Raw genomic sequence first — 15,019 nt, 5'->3', positions numbered from 1 at the left:
AAAATACAATGGAGAAAAGACAGTCTCTTCAATAAGTGGTGCTGGGAAAACTGGACAGCCACATGTAAAAGAATGAAATTAGAACACTCCCTAACACCATACACAAAACTAAACTCAAAATGGATTAAAGACCTAAATGTAAGAACAGATACTATAAAACTCTTAGAGGGAAACATAGGCAGAACACTCTTTGACCTAAATCGCAGCAATATCTTTTTGGATCAACTTCCTAAAGTAATAAAAAGAAAAAGAAAATAAACAAAGAGGACCTTATTACACTTAAAAGCTTCGTATAGCAATGGAAACCATAAACAAAATGAAAGATAACCCATAGAATGGGAGAAAGTATTTGCAAATGATGCAACCGACAAGGGATTAATCTCCAAAATACACAAACAGCTCACGCAGCTCAATATTAAAAAACAAACAACCCAATCAAAAAAGGGGCAGAAGATCTAAATAGACATTTCTCCAAAGATGACATCCAGATGGCCGACAGGCACATGAAAAGATGCTCAACATCACTAATTATCAGAGAAATGCAAATCAAAACTACAATGAGGTATCACTTCAAAGCGGTCAGAAAGGCCATCATCAAAAAGTCTACAAACAATAAATGCTGGAAAGGGTATAGAGAAAAGGGAAAACTCCTACACTGTTGGTGGGAATGTAAATTGGTACAGCCACTATGGAGAACAGTATCAAGGGTCTGTAAAAAAATAAAAATAGAGCTACCATATGATCTGGCAATCCCATTCCTGGGCATATATCCGGAGAAAACTCTTATTTGAAAAGATACATGCACCCCAATGTTCACTGCAGCACTATTAACAATAGCCAAGACATGGAAGCAACCTAAATGTCCACTGACAGATGAATGGATAAAGAAGATGTGGTACACACACACACATACACACACACACACACACACACACACACACACACAAACGGAATACTACTCAGCCATAAAAAAGGAATGAAATAATACCATTTGCAGCAATGTGGATGGACCTATCATACTAAGTGAAGTCAGACAGACAAATATCATATGATATCGCTTATATGTGGAATCTAAAAAATGATACCAATGAACTTATTTACAAAACAGAAATAGACTCAGAGATTTAGAAAACAAACTTATGGTTACCACAGAGGAAAGGTGGGGGGCAAGGGATAAATTAGGAGGTTGAGATTAACATATACACACTATTATATATAAAATAATCAACAAGGACCTACTGTATAGCACAGGGAACTCTACTCAATACTCTGTAATAACGTATATGGAAAAAGAATAGATATATGTATATGTATAATGAATCACTTTGCTGTACACCTGAAACTAACACAACGTTGTAAATCAACTATACTCTAATATAAAAATTTGTAAAAGAAATATTAATATTAAAAAAATATATTGTACAACATGGGGAATAAAACAAATATTTTATAAGTATAAATGGAGTATAACCTCTAAAAATTGTGAATCCCTATACTGTACACTGTAACATGTAATACTGTACATCAACTATTCAATAAAAAAAAAGAAGCACTGAAAAAGTTTTCAACTTCACCAATAAAATACAAATTAGACAAGGTAGCTTTTTTTTTTTTTTTTTTTTTTTTGCCCTCCAGACGGAAAACAATTTTAAGGTTTGTTAATTCCCAGTGTTGGTGCGGGTGTTTGGAAATAGACACTTTCATGGCCTTTCTGAGAGCAGTTTAACACTAATAAAAATTCAAATGCAAATTATTTTTTGACTTAGCAGTTCCATTTCTAAAAATATATCCTATAGAAATATAGCCCCAAATCTAAAAAGATACACATAGAACAATGTTCACTGAAGCGTCTTCTGCAACAGCAAAAGTGACAGTAATTTCAACATCCACCAATAGGGAAATGTTTAAATAAATTATGATATATGTATACTGTGGACTACTCTGAATATTTAGAAAAATTGAGAGCTATGAAAGTAATAGATTGAGACACTGCATATGGTTAATAGTAGCTATCTGCAGGGAACGAGACTGGCTGTGAGTGGTTGTAGGGGGAGAATGATAAAGAGAATTCAACAATACAAATTTCACGATGTAAAAGGTAAACAAAGATGACATATACCTTTTGTAATAAAATAAAACAGCAGCCCTAGGGAAATTTTAAAAATTTTTATTTCTATTATCCTTCACCCAAGAACATTTTCAGATGCTTTATATCTGCAACTGAAATAGAGTAATCTTAAAACCTTTTCCATGTAATAAATATTAAACCAGCATACAATCATTAAAAATGGCTTTTTGAAAAGCAAAACGTGTACGCTGTAGAACATTTACAAAATATAGAAGGAATAAAGAAAATAAAATCACCCACAATGCCACCACTCCAAGATGACTACCTTTATTGTGGTATATTTCCACCCTTTCTTTTGTCTGTGAATATAAATGCCAGTTCTCTATCCCTAGACCAGACCTTTTTGCTTATCTTCAGATCTACATAGATAAATGCAACTAAGAGAAGTTGCAGTTTGAACATATGCAAAATTGAACTAGTATTCCCTATCCCTATTGCAGCTGCTCTTATTCTGCTTATCCGTATTGGTCAATAAACAGAACTACCATCTACACAGATGCTCAAGACAGAAACCTGGGGACCATCCACGAACACTCCTCCTTTTACAACCTCTTACCAATTAAGATGTCCTGTTGATTCTGTATCACAAGTCTCTCCTGGACCCATTCACATCTCTCGGTTCACACTGCCATCACCCTACTTCAGGACACCATTTCTCAACTAGCAACAGAATTTAAATTAGCCTTCTTATATCCAGTTTTGCTGCCCTGCCCCCATTAATTGCACTGTAGGTTAGGTAACCTTTCTAGAAACATGCATTTCAATAAGTCATTTATCTACTTAAAACTATTCTACACCCCAAACAATAAAGAACATATTCCTTAACATAGTACATAAGACCCTCCATCACCCTTCTGCAACAAGCCCCAGTCTCCTCTTTATTCTCTCCCTGCATTCAGTGATGCTGCCTTATGGAACTTACTGCATAGCGCCTGGCTCATTGAAGTTTACACTTCAAAATATTTGATGAAAATTGCTAGAATGTTCAACAACTTTCAGCTCTTATACAGTCTCTGACCTTAACACTTTGGCACAGGCTACTCTGTCTGCCATGAACATTCTCTTCTTACCTATTCCTTCACACAGTTAACTTTGATTCCTCTTTCAGGTCTCAGTTTAACAATCATTTCCTTTGGGGATCCTTTCCTACCCTCTAGATGGGGTCAAGTTTCTCTGTTCCCATGGCATACCATACTTTCCCTACCATAATAAAACACTCTTCATTGCAATTATTAGTTTTTTTGTTCAATTATCCTGGCTTCTCAGTAGCAAGATGCTCTGTGAGGGCAGAGACTACTACTTCCTCATTGCAATATGCCTACTCCTAACATAGTGCTTGGTACATTGCAGGCTCTCAATATATGTGTGTTCAATTAATATAGCCTGAATATCTTCTGTTTCCTTTCCAGATTCAGGGTCCACCCCTCTCAACCATGTTCTGCTCCAGAAGCCTGATCTTGCCTTCTAGCTTCTAGCTGAGTTGGGTTAGTGGGGAGCCCTGGCAGATCAAAGGGATGGAAGAGAGCAGATGCAGCTATTTATTCTTGCAGGGGTTGCCTTGGGCAGGTTGCATTCCTCTACTGAAGGTCATAGCTCCTCTCAAGTTGGCCCTCTCTCAATGACTCTTTCTCCCTGTCCTTTGGCCCTTCAGGTGACAGCAGCCCAAACTGTTTCTAGCCCCAAGTACTACATTATTCCTTACGGTTTTCCTATGATCTGCTTACATCTTTGTAAACAATCCTTTTAGGCACCCCCATGCCCCAGAGCTATACTATTTTGAATGTGCCTTTTGTTTCCTACAGGGAAATAGCATGAAAGAGAATGCCAAATTTATAATCTTAATTATGTTTTTATAAAATTGGTATATCGTAAAATAAGATTTCCAAAAAAAAAAAACAAAAAACGATTTCAACAATGACATGATGGTTTTGCCTCTCACAGATATCCCATCATTTGTACAAACAGTCCTCTAGTTGACATGTGAATTGTTTTTTTCTCTTTGCTATTATTAAAAGGTCTCTAAAGAAAATTCTGTTCAACAATTTTTTTTCTTATATCCTTAGAATGGGAATTAGAAGGGGTCAAAGAGTATAAATTTGTTACAAATACACATAGAAACTGCCCCCCAGGAAGTTTATACAAATTACAGTCCACTAGTCATACTCAGGCATGCCCAGTTCACTGTCCCCTTGCCACTACTTTACTGTGCATACTGCAGCCTGGCAAAGAACCACTGACTGTTTACCAATGCCAGGCAAAGGGGGAAAAGTCAATTTCTTTCATCATTAACCTGACAATGTTACACCATGAAATGAGATTAAAGTACACTAGGCTTTGTTAGAAGACCTGGGTTTGATATCTAACTTTCCTAATTAGCTACTTGGTCTTTTCTTCCTGAGCTTTAGCGTCCTCTTTAAGTGGGGATAAATATTACCTACCTGCAGGCTGTCGTGAGGTTTATAGAAGATAAGTTTAAAAGCAAGTAGCAGAGTTACTGGTTCTTAAGAAATGTTTTGCTGTGTTCTTTATAATCTTTCTGATGTTTCCCTTGGATTTTATGGCTCTCATTCTCCTGTATAAATGTCTTCTAAGTAAATTTTCCTTTCAATAATAAGCTCACAACACAAGTTCTCTCTTGAGGTTTAAAAAAAACAAAAAAGCAAACAAAAAAACACAAATCACAAACCACCTTTGCTTTTCAGATATGAACCAATGATTTCTTTGTTTTAAAAAGTCAATCCTAGGGATTTCCCTGGTGGTCCAGTGGTAAAGAATCTGCCTTCCAATGAGGGGACACGGGTTCGATCCCTGGTTGGGGAACTAAGATCCCACATGCTGCGGGGCAACAATGCCCGTGTGCTACAACAAAAGAACCCACAACGAATATCAGGAATGTCGCAACTAAGACCTGACACAGCTAAAAATAAATAAATGAAATTAAAAAAAAGAAAAAAAGTCAATCCTAGAAGTGTAGAGTATGAAGTATCTCAGTAATAGGCAACATTCTGTACCCTATACTTCCTTAATACTATAATCTTACCTACTTCAGCATATAGTTAGGATCAAATCTTTAATTTTGAAAGATGTCTGCTTGTTCACAGATAATTATTTATTAAAAAAAATTAAGAAAATGATTTATTGACTATCACTGCCAAGCAAAGAAGGAATATAAACCTAAGTAGGACACAAACCCTGACCCTGAGGAAGATATAATCTGCAAGGCAAAATGGACAAGCAATCTCATTACAAAGTTATGAGCACCATGGTAAACCTATGAAGTGCTACAGGAATACAGAGGAAACACGATCAACACTTGTGTATGGAGGAACTGGGGGGATGTAGGATGGTGACAGGCAAAGTGGGAGAGCAGATACTGGGTAGAGCCCTGAAGATTGATTAGAAACTTGTCTTTGGGAAAAGGAGAGAAAGTTTATCTCTAGACAAGTGGAACAGCTGGTACAAATACATGAAGTATCACAGCACCTGGCACTGCTGGGGAGAATACTGGGGGCATGGTACAGCTGAAGTAAACAGCTGTTAGAGGGAAAGGTTGGTAGGAAATCAGCCTCTAAAGAAGAGTAAGGGCCTGTTTAAGGACTGAATTGTGTCCTTCCTCCAGTTCATATATTGAAGCCCAAACCCCCAATGTAACTGTATTTGGAGATAGGGCCTTTAAGGAGATAATTAAGATTAAATGGGGTCATAAGGGTCGGGCCCTAATTCAATAGGACTGGTGGGTCCTTATAAAGAGGAAGACACACTAGGAGTGCATATGCACAGAGAAAAGGTCATGTGAGGACACAGCTAGAAGGAAGTCATTTGTAAGCCAAGGAGAAAGGCCTCACCCAGAAACTAACCCTGCTGGTCCCTTGATCTTGAACTTCCAGCCCCCAGAACTATGAGAAAATCATTTACTGTTGTTTAAGCCACTCTGTGGTATTTTGTTATGGTAGCCCTAGCAGACTAAGAGACTTAATTGCAAAGGTTCTTGAAAATCACAAAAGAGAGTCTGCCTATGATCTCAAAGTCCCATATTTCTCAAACTTGGGTTCAAGTGTGCCTAAGATAACCAAATATGTGTTTAGAAAGGAGACCCAGGCACCCTGGGGGGAATGAATTTGAAGGTGGAAAACCTGGAAGCAAGAAAATAAGAGGCCACTGCAAAGTTACTGAGATGAAGAGGATCTGAATTAGGGCCTCTCTAATGTAGAATTAAAATCACTATGTAAACAAAATACAGTAAATCCCCTACATACGAACAAGGTCCATTCTGAGAGTGCATTCGTAAGTCCAATTTGTTCATAAGTCCAACACAGTTAGCCTAGGTACCCAACTAACACAATCGGCTATACAGTACTGTACTGTAATAGGTTTATAATACTTTTGACACAAATGATACATAAAAAACAAACACAAAAAATAAAGAAAACATTTTTAATCTTACAGTACCTTGGAAAGTACAGTAGTACAGTACAATAGCTGTCCTACAGGGGCTGGCATCGAGTGAACAGGCAAGAAGAGTTACTGACTGGAGGAGGGAGAGGAGGTGGGAGATGGTAGAGCTGAAGGATCCTCAGCAACAGGAGATGGAGGGCAAGCTGCAATTTCATTCACGCCTGACGTTGATGGCACAGGTTCTGGTTCCTTGCTGGATTCAATTCTATCTACCCTCTTGAAAAAACGATCCAGTGATGTCTGGGTAGTAGCTCTTTTTTGCTTGTCATAGATGACATGGTAGCAGTGGATTGCATTCTGAACGCCTGCTGCAACCTTTGTGTACTGTTCTACATTCAGGTCCTGTGCCTCACAAACGAACAGTGCCTCCTCAAATAAAGAAGAGAAAATCCCCTTGCCATTTCCTGCATCGTGAATCTCTTCGGTTCTTCAGTTACTCTTTCTTCCTTGTCTCTTCGTCCTTTCTCTGGGCCTCCCATTCCAGCAGGTCTTTATTAGTAAGCTCCTCGTTTTACACAGCAAGGAGTTCAGTGAAGTCGTCCTCTTGCAGATCTAGCTCCAGCTTTTCGCTGAGGGTCACTAAGTTGCTCTTTGGATTCCATCCACCTTTTCAAACCCATGAAAATCGTCAACAAACTGCAGGCAAGGTTCTTCCAAACCCCATTCATGGTGACAGCCGTAACCTCATGCCAAGAAAAGTCAATGTTTTTAATGGCCTTGTAGATGTTACAGTCCTTCCAAAATTGTTGCAAGGTTGTTCCCGATTCATCACTCGCCTTTACTGCCTAACGAAAAGTGTGATGTAAAAAATATTTTTTGAAAGTCGCTATAACTCCCTGGTCCACAGGTTGGATGAGAGATGTACTATGTGGCGGCAGATGCACTACTTTGACTTTGGGATGAAAGCTGTCCATGAATGGAGGGTGGCCCGTAGCACTGTCAAGCAGCAAAAGAATGTTGAATGGGAGATCCTTCTCCAAGCAGTATTTCTCTACCTCTGGGATAAAGTGGTGGAAAAACCAGTCCTGGAAAATGGCCTGTGTAACCCAGGCTTTGGGGTTATTCTTCCACACAAGAGAAGGCCTTGGCTATGTTTTTAAGGGTCTTGGGTTCTCTGAATGATAAACTAAGAGAGGCTTCAGCTTCATATCACCGGAAGCATTGCCACCAGAGTTATCCTATCCTTTGGTGCCTTATAGCCTGGCATCAACTTTTCCTCCTTACTGATGTAATGTCAGTCTGGCATCCTCTTCCAGTACAGTCCTGTCTCATCCACATTAAAAACCTGCTCGGGTAAACACATGCCTTCAATAATTTCTCAAAGTGTTTCAGGAAATTCCCAGGGAGCTACCGTATCTGCACTCGCTGCCTCACCACTTACTTTTACGTTGTGAAGGTTAGCTCTAGCCTTGAACCGATGAACCCAGCCATGGTTGGCATGAAAAGATGCGCCCTCTGATTCTCTGCTGTGTTTCTTCTTCAAGTCTTCATAAAGGCTTTTAGTTTTCTCTAGAATCAGCATTAAGCTGAGCGGGACTCGACGCTGATGCTGATCCTGCATCTACACACTGAGAAGTTTCTCCATCTCCTCCATCACTTTTCGACGCTTCTTTGATATTACTGTCAACATCACCGGCACAGCAGACTTCACAAGTTCCGTGATCTTGCTCTTGTTCTTTAGAATCATGCCAATGGTTGAACAATTCATGTTATAAGAATGAGCAATGTCTACCATCTTTTTGCCTCGCTCCACTCTCTCAATTATTCACTTTTGTTTCCATCGTTATTACTTGGCGCTTCTTAGCAGTACCAGCTACATCACCACTGCTTTTACACCTGCTTCTGGACATCATGGGCTTGAAATAAAGATACTGTACTACTGTACTCTACACAGTACTGTAAAGTACACAAAAGCAAAACCACTTGTAGAGGATGCACACATGTGACAATGTATGCCAGACACGTGAACTTACATGATTGGACATCAAACACATGTTCGCATCTTTGAAAGTTCACGACTTGAAGGTTTGTATGTAGGGGACTTACTGTACAGTGAATATTTTTGGCCTAAATGGCCTCATAATTGTCTTAAAAACACTTGCCACCAAAGATTTAGTAGGTACATCTAAATACCTCCTGCATAACTGTTACAACGGCCTACAATAGTACTAAAAGATGTCAACAGACGCAATTGGAAGATAGAAAAGTTTGCTGTGCAGGAGGGAGCCAAGACAGGGGACACTAATTTTTACTACCCTATTACAACCTGTTTCATTTGTTGGGTATTAGTTTTACCCCTCCTTTCCTCTGTCACACTGAAGAGTTGGTCCCTCTTAATAAAACCAATCCCCTCTACCTGTACTCTATGTCAGCATTTTGAAACCTGCAGATGGGTCAAGAAATTGATTGAGGAGATCATTAAAACAAAACAAAAAAAAACCCCAAAACAAAACAAAAAAACCACACCAACAACAGACTGTAATAGAAGACAATATAAATGACATCACAAGTAGTGAGGATAACTATTACTATAAGAAACTTGTTTCAGTAATATGTGCACATGTGTGCTCGTACCAGATAGCAAAGATAAAATTTATTTCCTACTGAGGGTTGTGGCCAAAAAAGTTTGAAAGAGACTGCTCTAGATTCTGCTTAAAACCCCTTAGAAATCTCACTCATTATCTTCCTGTCTCCATCTCCAATCTCTTTCTCACTTTTAGTTTTTTCCCATCAAAACGTAAACACTAAAGTATCTCCTGAGTGTCTCCTCTCAGATACCAGTGCCTCCCTGTCAGTTAAGCTTCTGGAAGAGATAACTACAATCTCAGCATGGACTTTCTCACCTCCATTGCTTCTCAATCCACTGCAAGCTGGTTTGGGCCTCCACCTGCTACTGCAGGTTAAAGACCTCCAAGTGCACTTTGGGATTCCTCTCTATTTAACCCTTGAGCAGCACCTGACATCGTTTACCTCCTGAAACACACTTCTTTGGGCTAGTTTCACTCTCTCCTGATTTTCCTCTTACTTCTTTGGCCACTAAATTTCCTTTGCAGCCTCCTTCTCTTCTGCCCATCCTTTAAATGCTGATTTTTAGGCAGTCTGTCCACTCAACAGGGGTAGTCTCTCAATCATTAAGTAGCTTCAATTTCTATCGCTGCACTATGGTTTCTACATCTCTAGTCCTGATCTCATTCCTAACATCCAGACCTGGCTTCCATTTTTACATGGCATAAAAGATGTGTCAATCCAGAAGCTTTACTTTCTGGAATAATTTTCATTTCAACCTTTAGCATTTTACCCTTTAGTTATACCAAACTACCCACTTATGGTTTCAGTCTAACAGCATATGCTATGAAAACCCAGACTTCCTGGGCTTGAACCCCAATTCCAACACTTACTGTGTGACCCTGAGTAAGTTACTAGATTACTCTGTGCCTGAGTTTTCTCATCCACAAAATGGGAAAAATAACAGAACCTAACTTTAAAAGTTACAGAGAATTAAGTGAGTTAATACATATAAAGCTCTTAAAAGCATGCCTGGCACATAGCAAACATTCAGTAAGTATTACTTTATTTATGCTACTGGGTCTTGCAATACCATATACATACAAAACTTGACTGTATGTTATTCTTGTTACGGGCTCTACATTTTGGTTCCTTGATTAACCTACAGATTAGGATTTCAGGCTATTTTAGAAAATTACTATCTTTATACCTCATTCACATTCTTTGTTGGGGCTCCCTCTCATCATTCTCGATGACTTAAAGTGTCACCTTGAATACTTTAAGTCTTGAAGTTATAAGGGGCCTCAATAATCACCTCAAGTGACCTTTCCACCCAACACAAGAATATCTTCTAACCTCTGTCATCCAACTGCTGAACCACTGCCAGTCATTGCCAGTTTCACTTCTGAGCACCACCACTTTGCCAGGCCAAAATCTGCTTGCCTGTAATTTCCACCCAACCTCTGTCTGCCCTTCAGATCACCTGCAATAAGGCAGCTCCCTTTCCCACATGGCAGTTCTCTAAATACCTTAAGTCCCTCCCACCCCCTAAGTTAAACTAGTTCCTCCAGTCATTTCTCGTATGAAATGACTTCTAATCCTTTGACTACTCTGGACACCTCTGAGTTCCAATCTGTACCTGAACTCATTGAAATATTGCAGGTTTGGTTTAATGGTCAAGACTAACACCCCCATCACTAGGTATTATAATTTTATTATAAGGGCTTAATTTTATGAAAGCATAGAAACTCTGGTACTAATGCTGGTGGTCAGGCAACTATTTTGATTTCAGTTATTCATCTTCCTAAGTTTTCTTCTTTCTTATCACCATTTCACAGCCACACTATGGGCGTGTTATTACAAAGTTCTTTTTCAACTCCTAGATCTTTAATTTTGTCCCCCAATCCTATCTCAATCACTCCAGCCCTACTGGTCTCCTAATAGTCTCTCCATTTCATAAAGACTACCAATATTCTCAGGTACCAAGAATTCCCTTTTCTCAGGCACAGTTTGCTTCACAGCACTATCTTAAACTCATCAGGCCAACCACACTATTCCTCAATGATCATCTCAACCATCACCTCTTCTGCTCTTACATAAAATGCTGCAGAAGAGAAATACCAAGTCATATAGGTCTGCACCTGCAGCCAAGTCCAGAATTCCTGCCTTCATGTTCAAGCCACAGTATACCAGGAATTCCTAAAGGTACTGGGGTAAGTCGTTAAGTGCCAGAGGGTACTTGAGTTAGACTGCCTGGATTCAAATTCCAGATCTATCTTTACAAACTTGTGACTTGGGCAAGTTAGTCAGCTTCGATTATTCTCACCTGTATAACGGGGATAATAAACTCACAGGGCTGTTCAGAGTAGTAAATGATATAATGCAAGTAAGGTTCTTAGTTCATTGCTCTTGCTGCAAGTAAATGCTCAATGAATGTTCCCTGTTGTCATAATTATTATTTGTGTGTGCATGGTAAACTATGGAAATTATATGCCTCTGTGGCTTTTCTTCTAGGGAGAACACTCCATAATTTTCACCGATTTTCAATGGCTTCTTGCCTCCTCTCCAGCTGTCAAAATTTTAGTCCTTCTCTGGGGAACCTCAAGATCTAATGGAACATTTACAGATACAGATATATATCCGTGGTCATCACCAAGCTACACTTTTTTTTTTTTTTAATTCTTTTCCTTTTTAATTTTATTTATTTATTTATTTTTGGTTGTGTTGGGTCTTCGTTTCTGTGCGAGGGCTTTCTTTAGTTGCGGCAAGCTGGGGCCACTCCTTATCGCGGTGTGCGGGCCTCTCACTATCGCGGCCTCTCTTGCTGCGGAGCACAGGCTCCAGACGCGCAGGCTCAGTAGTTGTGGCTCACGGGCCCAGTTGCTCCGCGGCATGTGGCATCTTCCCAGACCAGGGCTCGAACCCGTGTCCCCTGCATTGGCAGGCAGACTCTCAACCACTGCGCCACCAGGGAAGCCCCTACACTTTTCTTAACAGTCTATCTCTACTCATGTTTTGGTATTTGGATTTATTCCATTTTGCCCTTAATTTTATGTTGTCTACAATTACTTTTTATTTGACTAAGTCTCAAACCCACCATTAGAATGCAAGTTTCCTGAAGGCTAGAACTTTAGGTGCTTCTGTATCCCATACAGCAGTCTACAAATGTTAAAAGACCAATATACACCAGGTGAACAGAATACAATTACCTAACTCTTTAAGATAATCCACTTCTGATCTAATTCTCATGGTAGAAACTACCTTGTAGTAATGAAATAGAGCAGGACCCTATGGTCCTTTCCCCCCACATCCTCTGCCTGCCTTTTGCCTGTAGAAAAACTTTGGTCAAAGAATAAGTTTAATTAGAGAAGTGAGAAAATACGGAAGCAAAGGAAAACGGTCAAACAGGACCAAATAATAATAATTTACTCATTAAGCAAAGTCAAGGACCTTTAGTTCCTCTTCAAGGGCTGTAGATAATATTCTGAGCCATATCCTTTGAGCTGTTTTGTAGATACTGAAATGCTCACCAGGTGGAAGAAGTTAACTACATGATGACCAGATTAGCCATAACATAAGCTGCCACAATTCCACGAACTGGCCTCAAAGAAATGGGAACAAACCGACCCTGGAACTGAAGACTAACTGTACTTAAAACAATCAAGATTATGCTGCATGACCAATTTCAAGATGACGGTCAGAGCTGCCTGTGTTGTTTCTACATGTAGCCCCCTCCCTCCGCCTATAAAAGGTCTTACCCACTGACTGTCCGGGAAGGGGGGCTGGGAATCAGCCTTTGGACATGAGGCCGCCCTCCCACCCCCAGATGCCTGCCTCTGAAATAAAGCAAACTTTCCCTTCCACCAACTTTGCCTCTTTATTGGCTTTTGAATGCCGAGCAGCTGGACCCCACTTTTAGTAACAGTAATAAGAGAACTGAAATGACAGAAAATACTTTCTAAATAAAGTTATCAAAGACCTTCTTTGAAGCTATCTTTTCCAGAATTTAATGTTGAGTTTATCTGTTAAAGTACTTTGTTAATTTCAATATACTTAATTCACTTAACTCGATGAACTTCATTCAATAAAGCTAAATAAAAAACAATACTATTTGAATTCTAGCTACTTATTCCTTCACAGGACATTGTACCACACTGTAAACACCAAAAACAAACTTTCAAGAGAATTCTATCCCAACCTCATTCCTAACCATCTGCTAAGGATTACTCCCTACTCCAAGCACTTGCATTTCCCTCTCAGCCCTGAGGCCAAACACGTGACTATCCTGAACTTTCAAAGTACAGGTTTCCCTGGCTATGCGAAAGTAAAGCATGAAAGCTTTAATAAGCCAAAATTGCATAAAGCGAAGAAGCAATTACCTTAACACACACCTTGCTAATGGATGCACAAAATAAATCCAGATACAGCACAGATGCTCACAGACACAGTTCAAGGTTATGGCGGCTTGACGCTGAGATGCTGAGTGCAGTTCCCAGGAAAGGAGCTAGTGGTGCCACTCGCGCTGCTGGCGGTGCATGCTGCCTCTACAAGGGCTTGCTGCAGAACAGACGCTGAATGCTATTTTCGCTTTTCGTCTTTTTTTTGTAAGGCGAAAATCCACTTCGGATTTCTTTCGGATTTTTGGGTTAGCGGAAAACAGGCACTAATGTAAGCCTTTCCTAAAAGCGAGGTGCGGGCTTCCCTGGTGGCGCAGTGGTTGAGAATCTGCCTGCTAATGCAGGGGGACACGGGTTCGAGCCCTGGTCTGGGAGGATCCCACGTGCCGCGGAGCAACTAGGCCCGTGAGCCACAACTACTGAGCCTGCGCGTCTGGAGCCTGTGCTCCGCAATAGGAGAGGCCGTGATGGTGAGAGGCCCGCGCACCGTGATGAAGAGTGGCCCCCGCTCGCCGCAACTAGAGAAAGCCCTCGCACAGAAACGAAGACCCAACACAGCAAAAATAAATAAATAAATAAATTAAAAAAAAAAAAAAAAAAGCGAGGTGCTGTAAAGCGAACTTTCGAACAGCGGGGGAAACCTGTACCTCCAAGGGTGAATGATTTACACCTGTGAGGGTTAAGCCCTAAAATGTGATAAACCCTTTCTTATTTTATAAATCAGGCTTTGAGTCCCACGTTCTATACCAATGAGAACTTTTCTCAGACTTTTATATCCATGTTCCTCATCCCTCAGTATTGGGGAAAGGGGACGACGGCGGCCAGACCACTTTACCAAACTCCCCTGCCTCAAATCTGGCCCCAGGCGAGCCCGGACAAACAGCAGCTTCTTCAACGCTCGCCTCACCTGCCGTATGGAAGAGGCAGGAGAGGCCAATGCCTCCGTCTGCGTCTTTTATCACTCAGTTCGGGGTGACAGCAAGGAGAAGCCCAGGGTCTGAGCGGTTTCTTACCGGCGAAGCGGATCTTCACGAGATCCAGCGGGTGCAGCGCAAGGTTGGAAAGGACCCCGCCGCTCACGCCCGCCACCAGATTCTCGTACCGGACGTGGCGGAATACTGTGCTCCACGCCGACGACCCGGATGCCGACTGGCCCTGGCCCGTCATGGGCTCAGGGCCCGGTGATGCCGTGGAAGTGGGACGAGATGCAGTGGCCGCCACCGTGGCGACGGTCGCCACGCTGGAGCAGAAACCGCAGGGCACGAGCCCACTTCCGGAACCCGCGCGTGGAGTCAGACACCTGGGCGCGGGTTGAAGCCGAGAGACCCAGGGGCCAGGGGTACAAGAGAACTGTGCTGCCGCACGCCACGCCTACCCGGAGGAGAGTGAGAGGGGGCGGGGCGCCTCCGCCAAGTCCCCGCCCCGCCTCGCCCACCTCGGCGGCTGGCTTAGGCCGAAGGGCGTGGATGGGAGAACGCCACTGAAACAGCGCCCCCGGCCAACCTTTGTCCGCAAAACTACGGAGCACCGCAGG

At 41.3% G+C, this 15,019-nt stretch overlaps 1 protein-coding gene across 1 annotated transcript in view; it reads right to left on the bottom strand.

The window, feature by feature from the left end:
- The window catches only part of SLC25A32 (solute carrier family 25 member 32), a 56,644-nt gene extending 41,652 nt beyond the window's left edge, over positions 1 to 14,992 (bottom strand). The window contains exon 1 of the mRNA XM_007173384.2: positions 14,499 to 14,992. Within this exon, the coding sequence (XP_007173446.2) occupies positions 14,499 to 14,652 (154 nt within the window). The 5' untranslated portion in view covers positions 14,653 to 14,992. The remainder of the gene's footprint in view (positions 1 to 14,498) is intronic.
- Between the last annotated feature and the right edge of the window lie 27 nt (positions 14,993 to 15,019).

Source organism: Balaenoptera acutorostrata, chromosome 17 (genome assembly GCF_949987535.1).
Source record: "Balaenoptera acutorostrata chromosome 17, mBalAcu1.1, whole genome shotgun sequence".
Taxonomy (NCBI): Eukaryota; Metazoa; Chordata; class Mammalia; order Artiodactyla; family Balaenopteridae; genus Balaenoptera; species Balaenoptera acutorostrata.
Note: the sequence above shows the minus strand (reverse complement) of the source record. Positions and strands in the feature narration are given on the sequence as shown.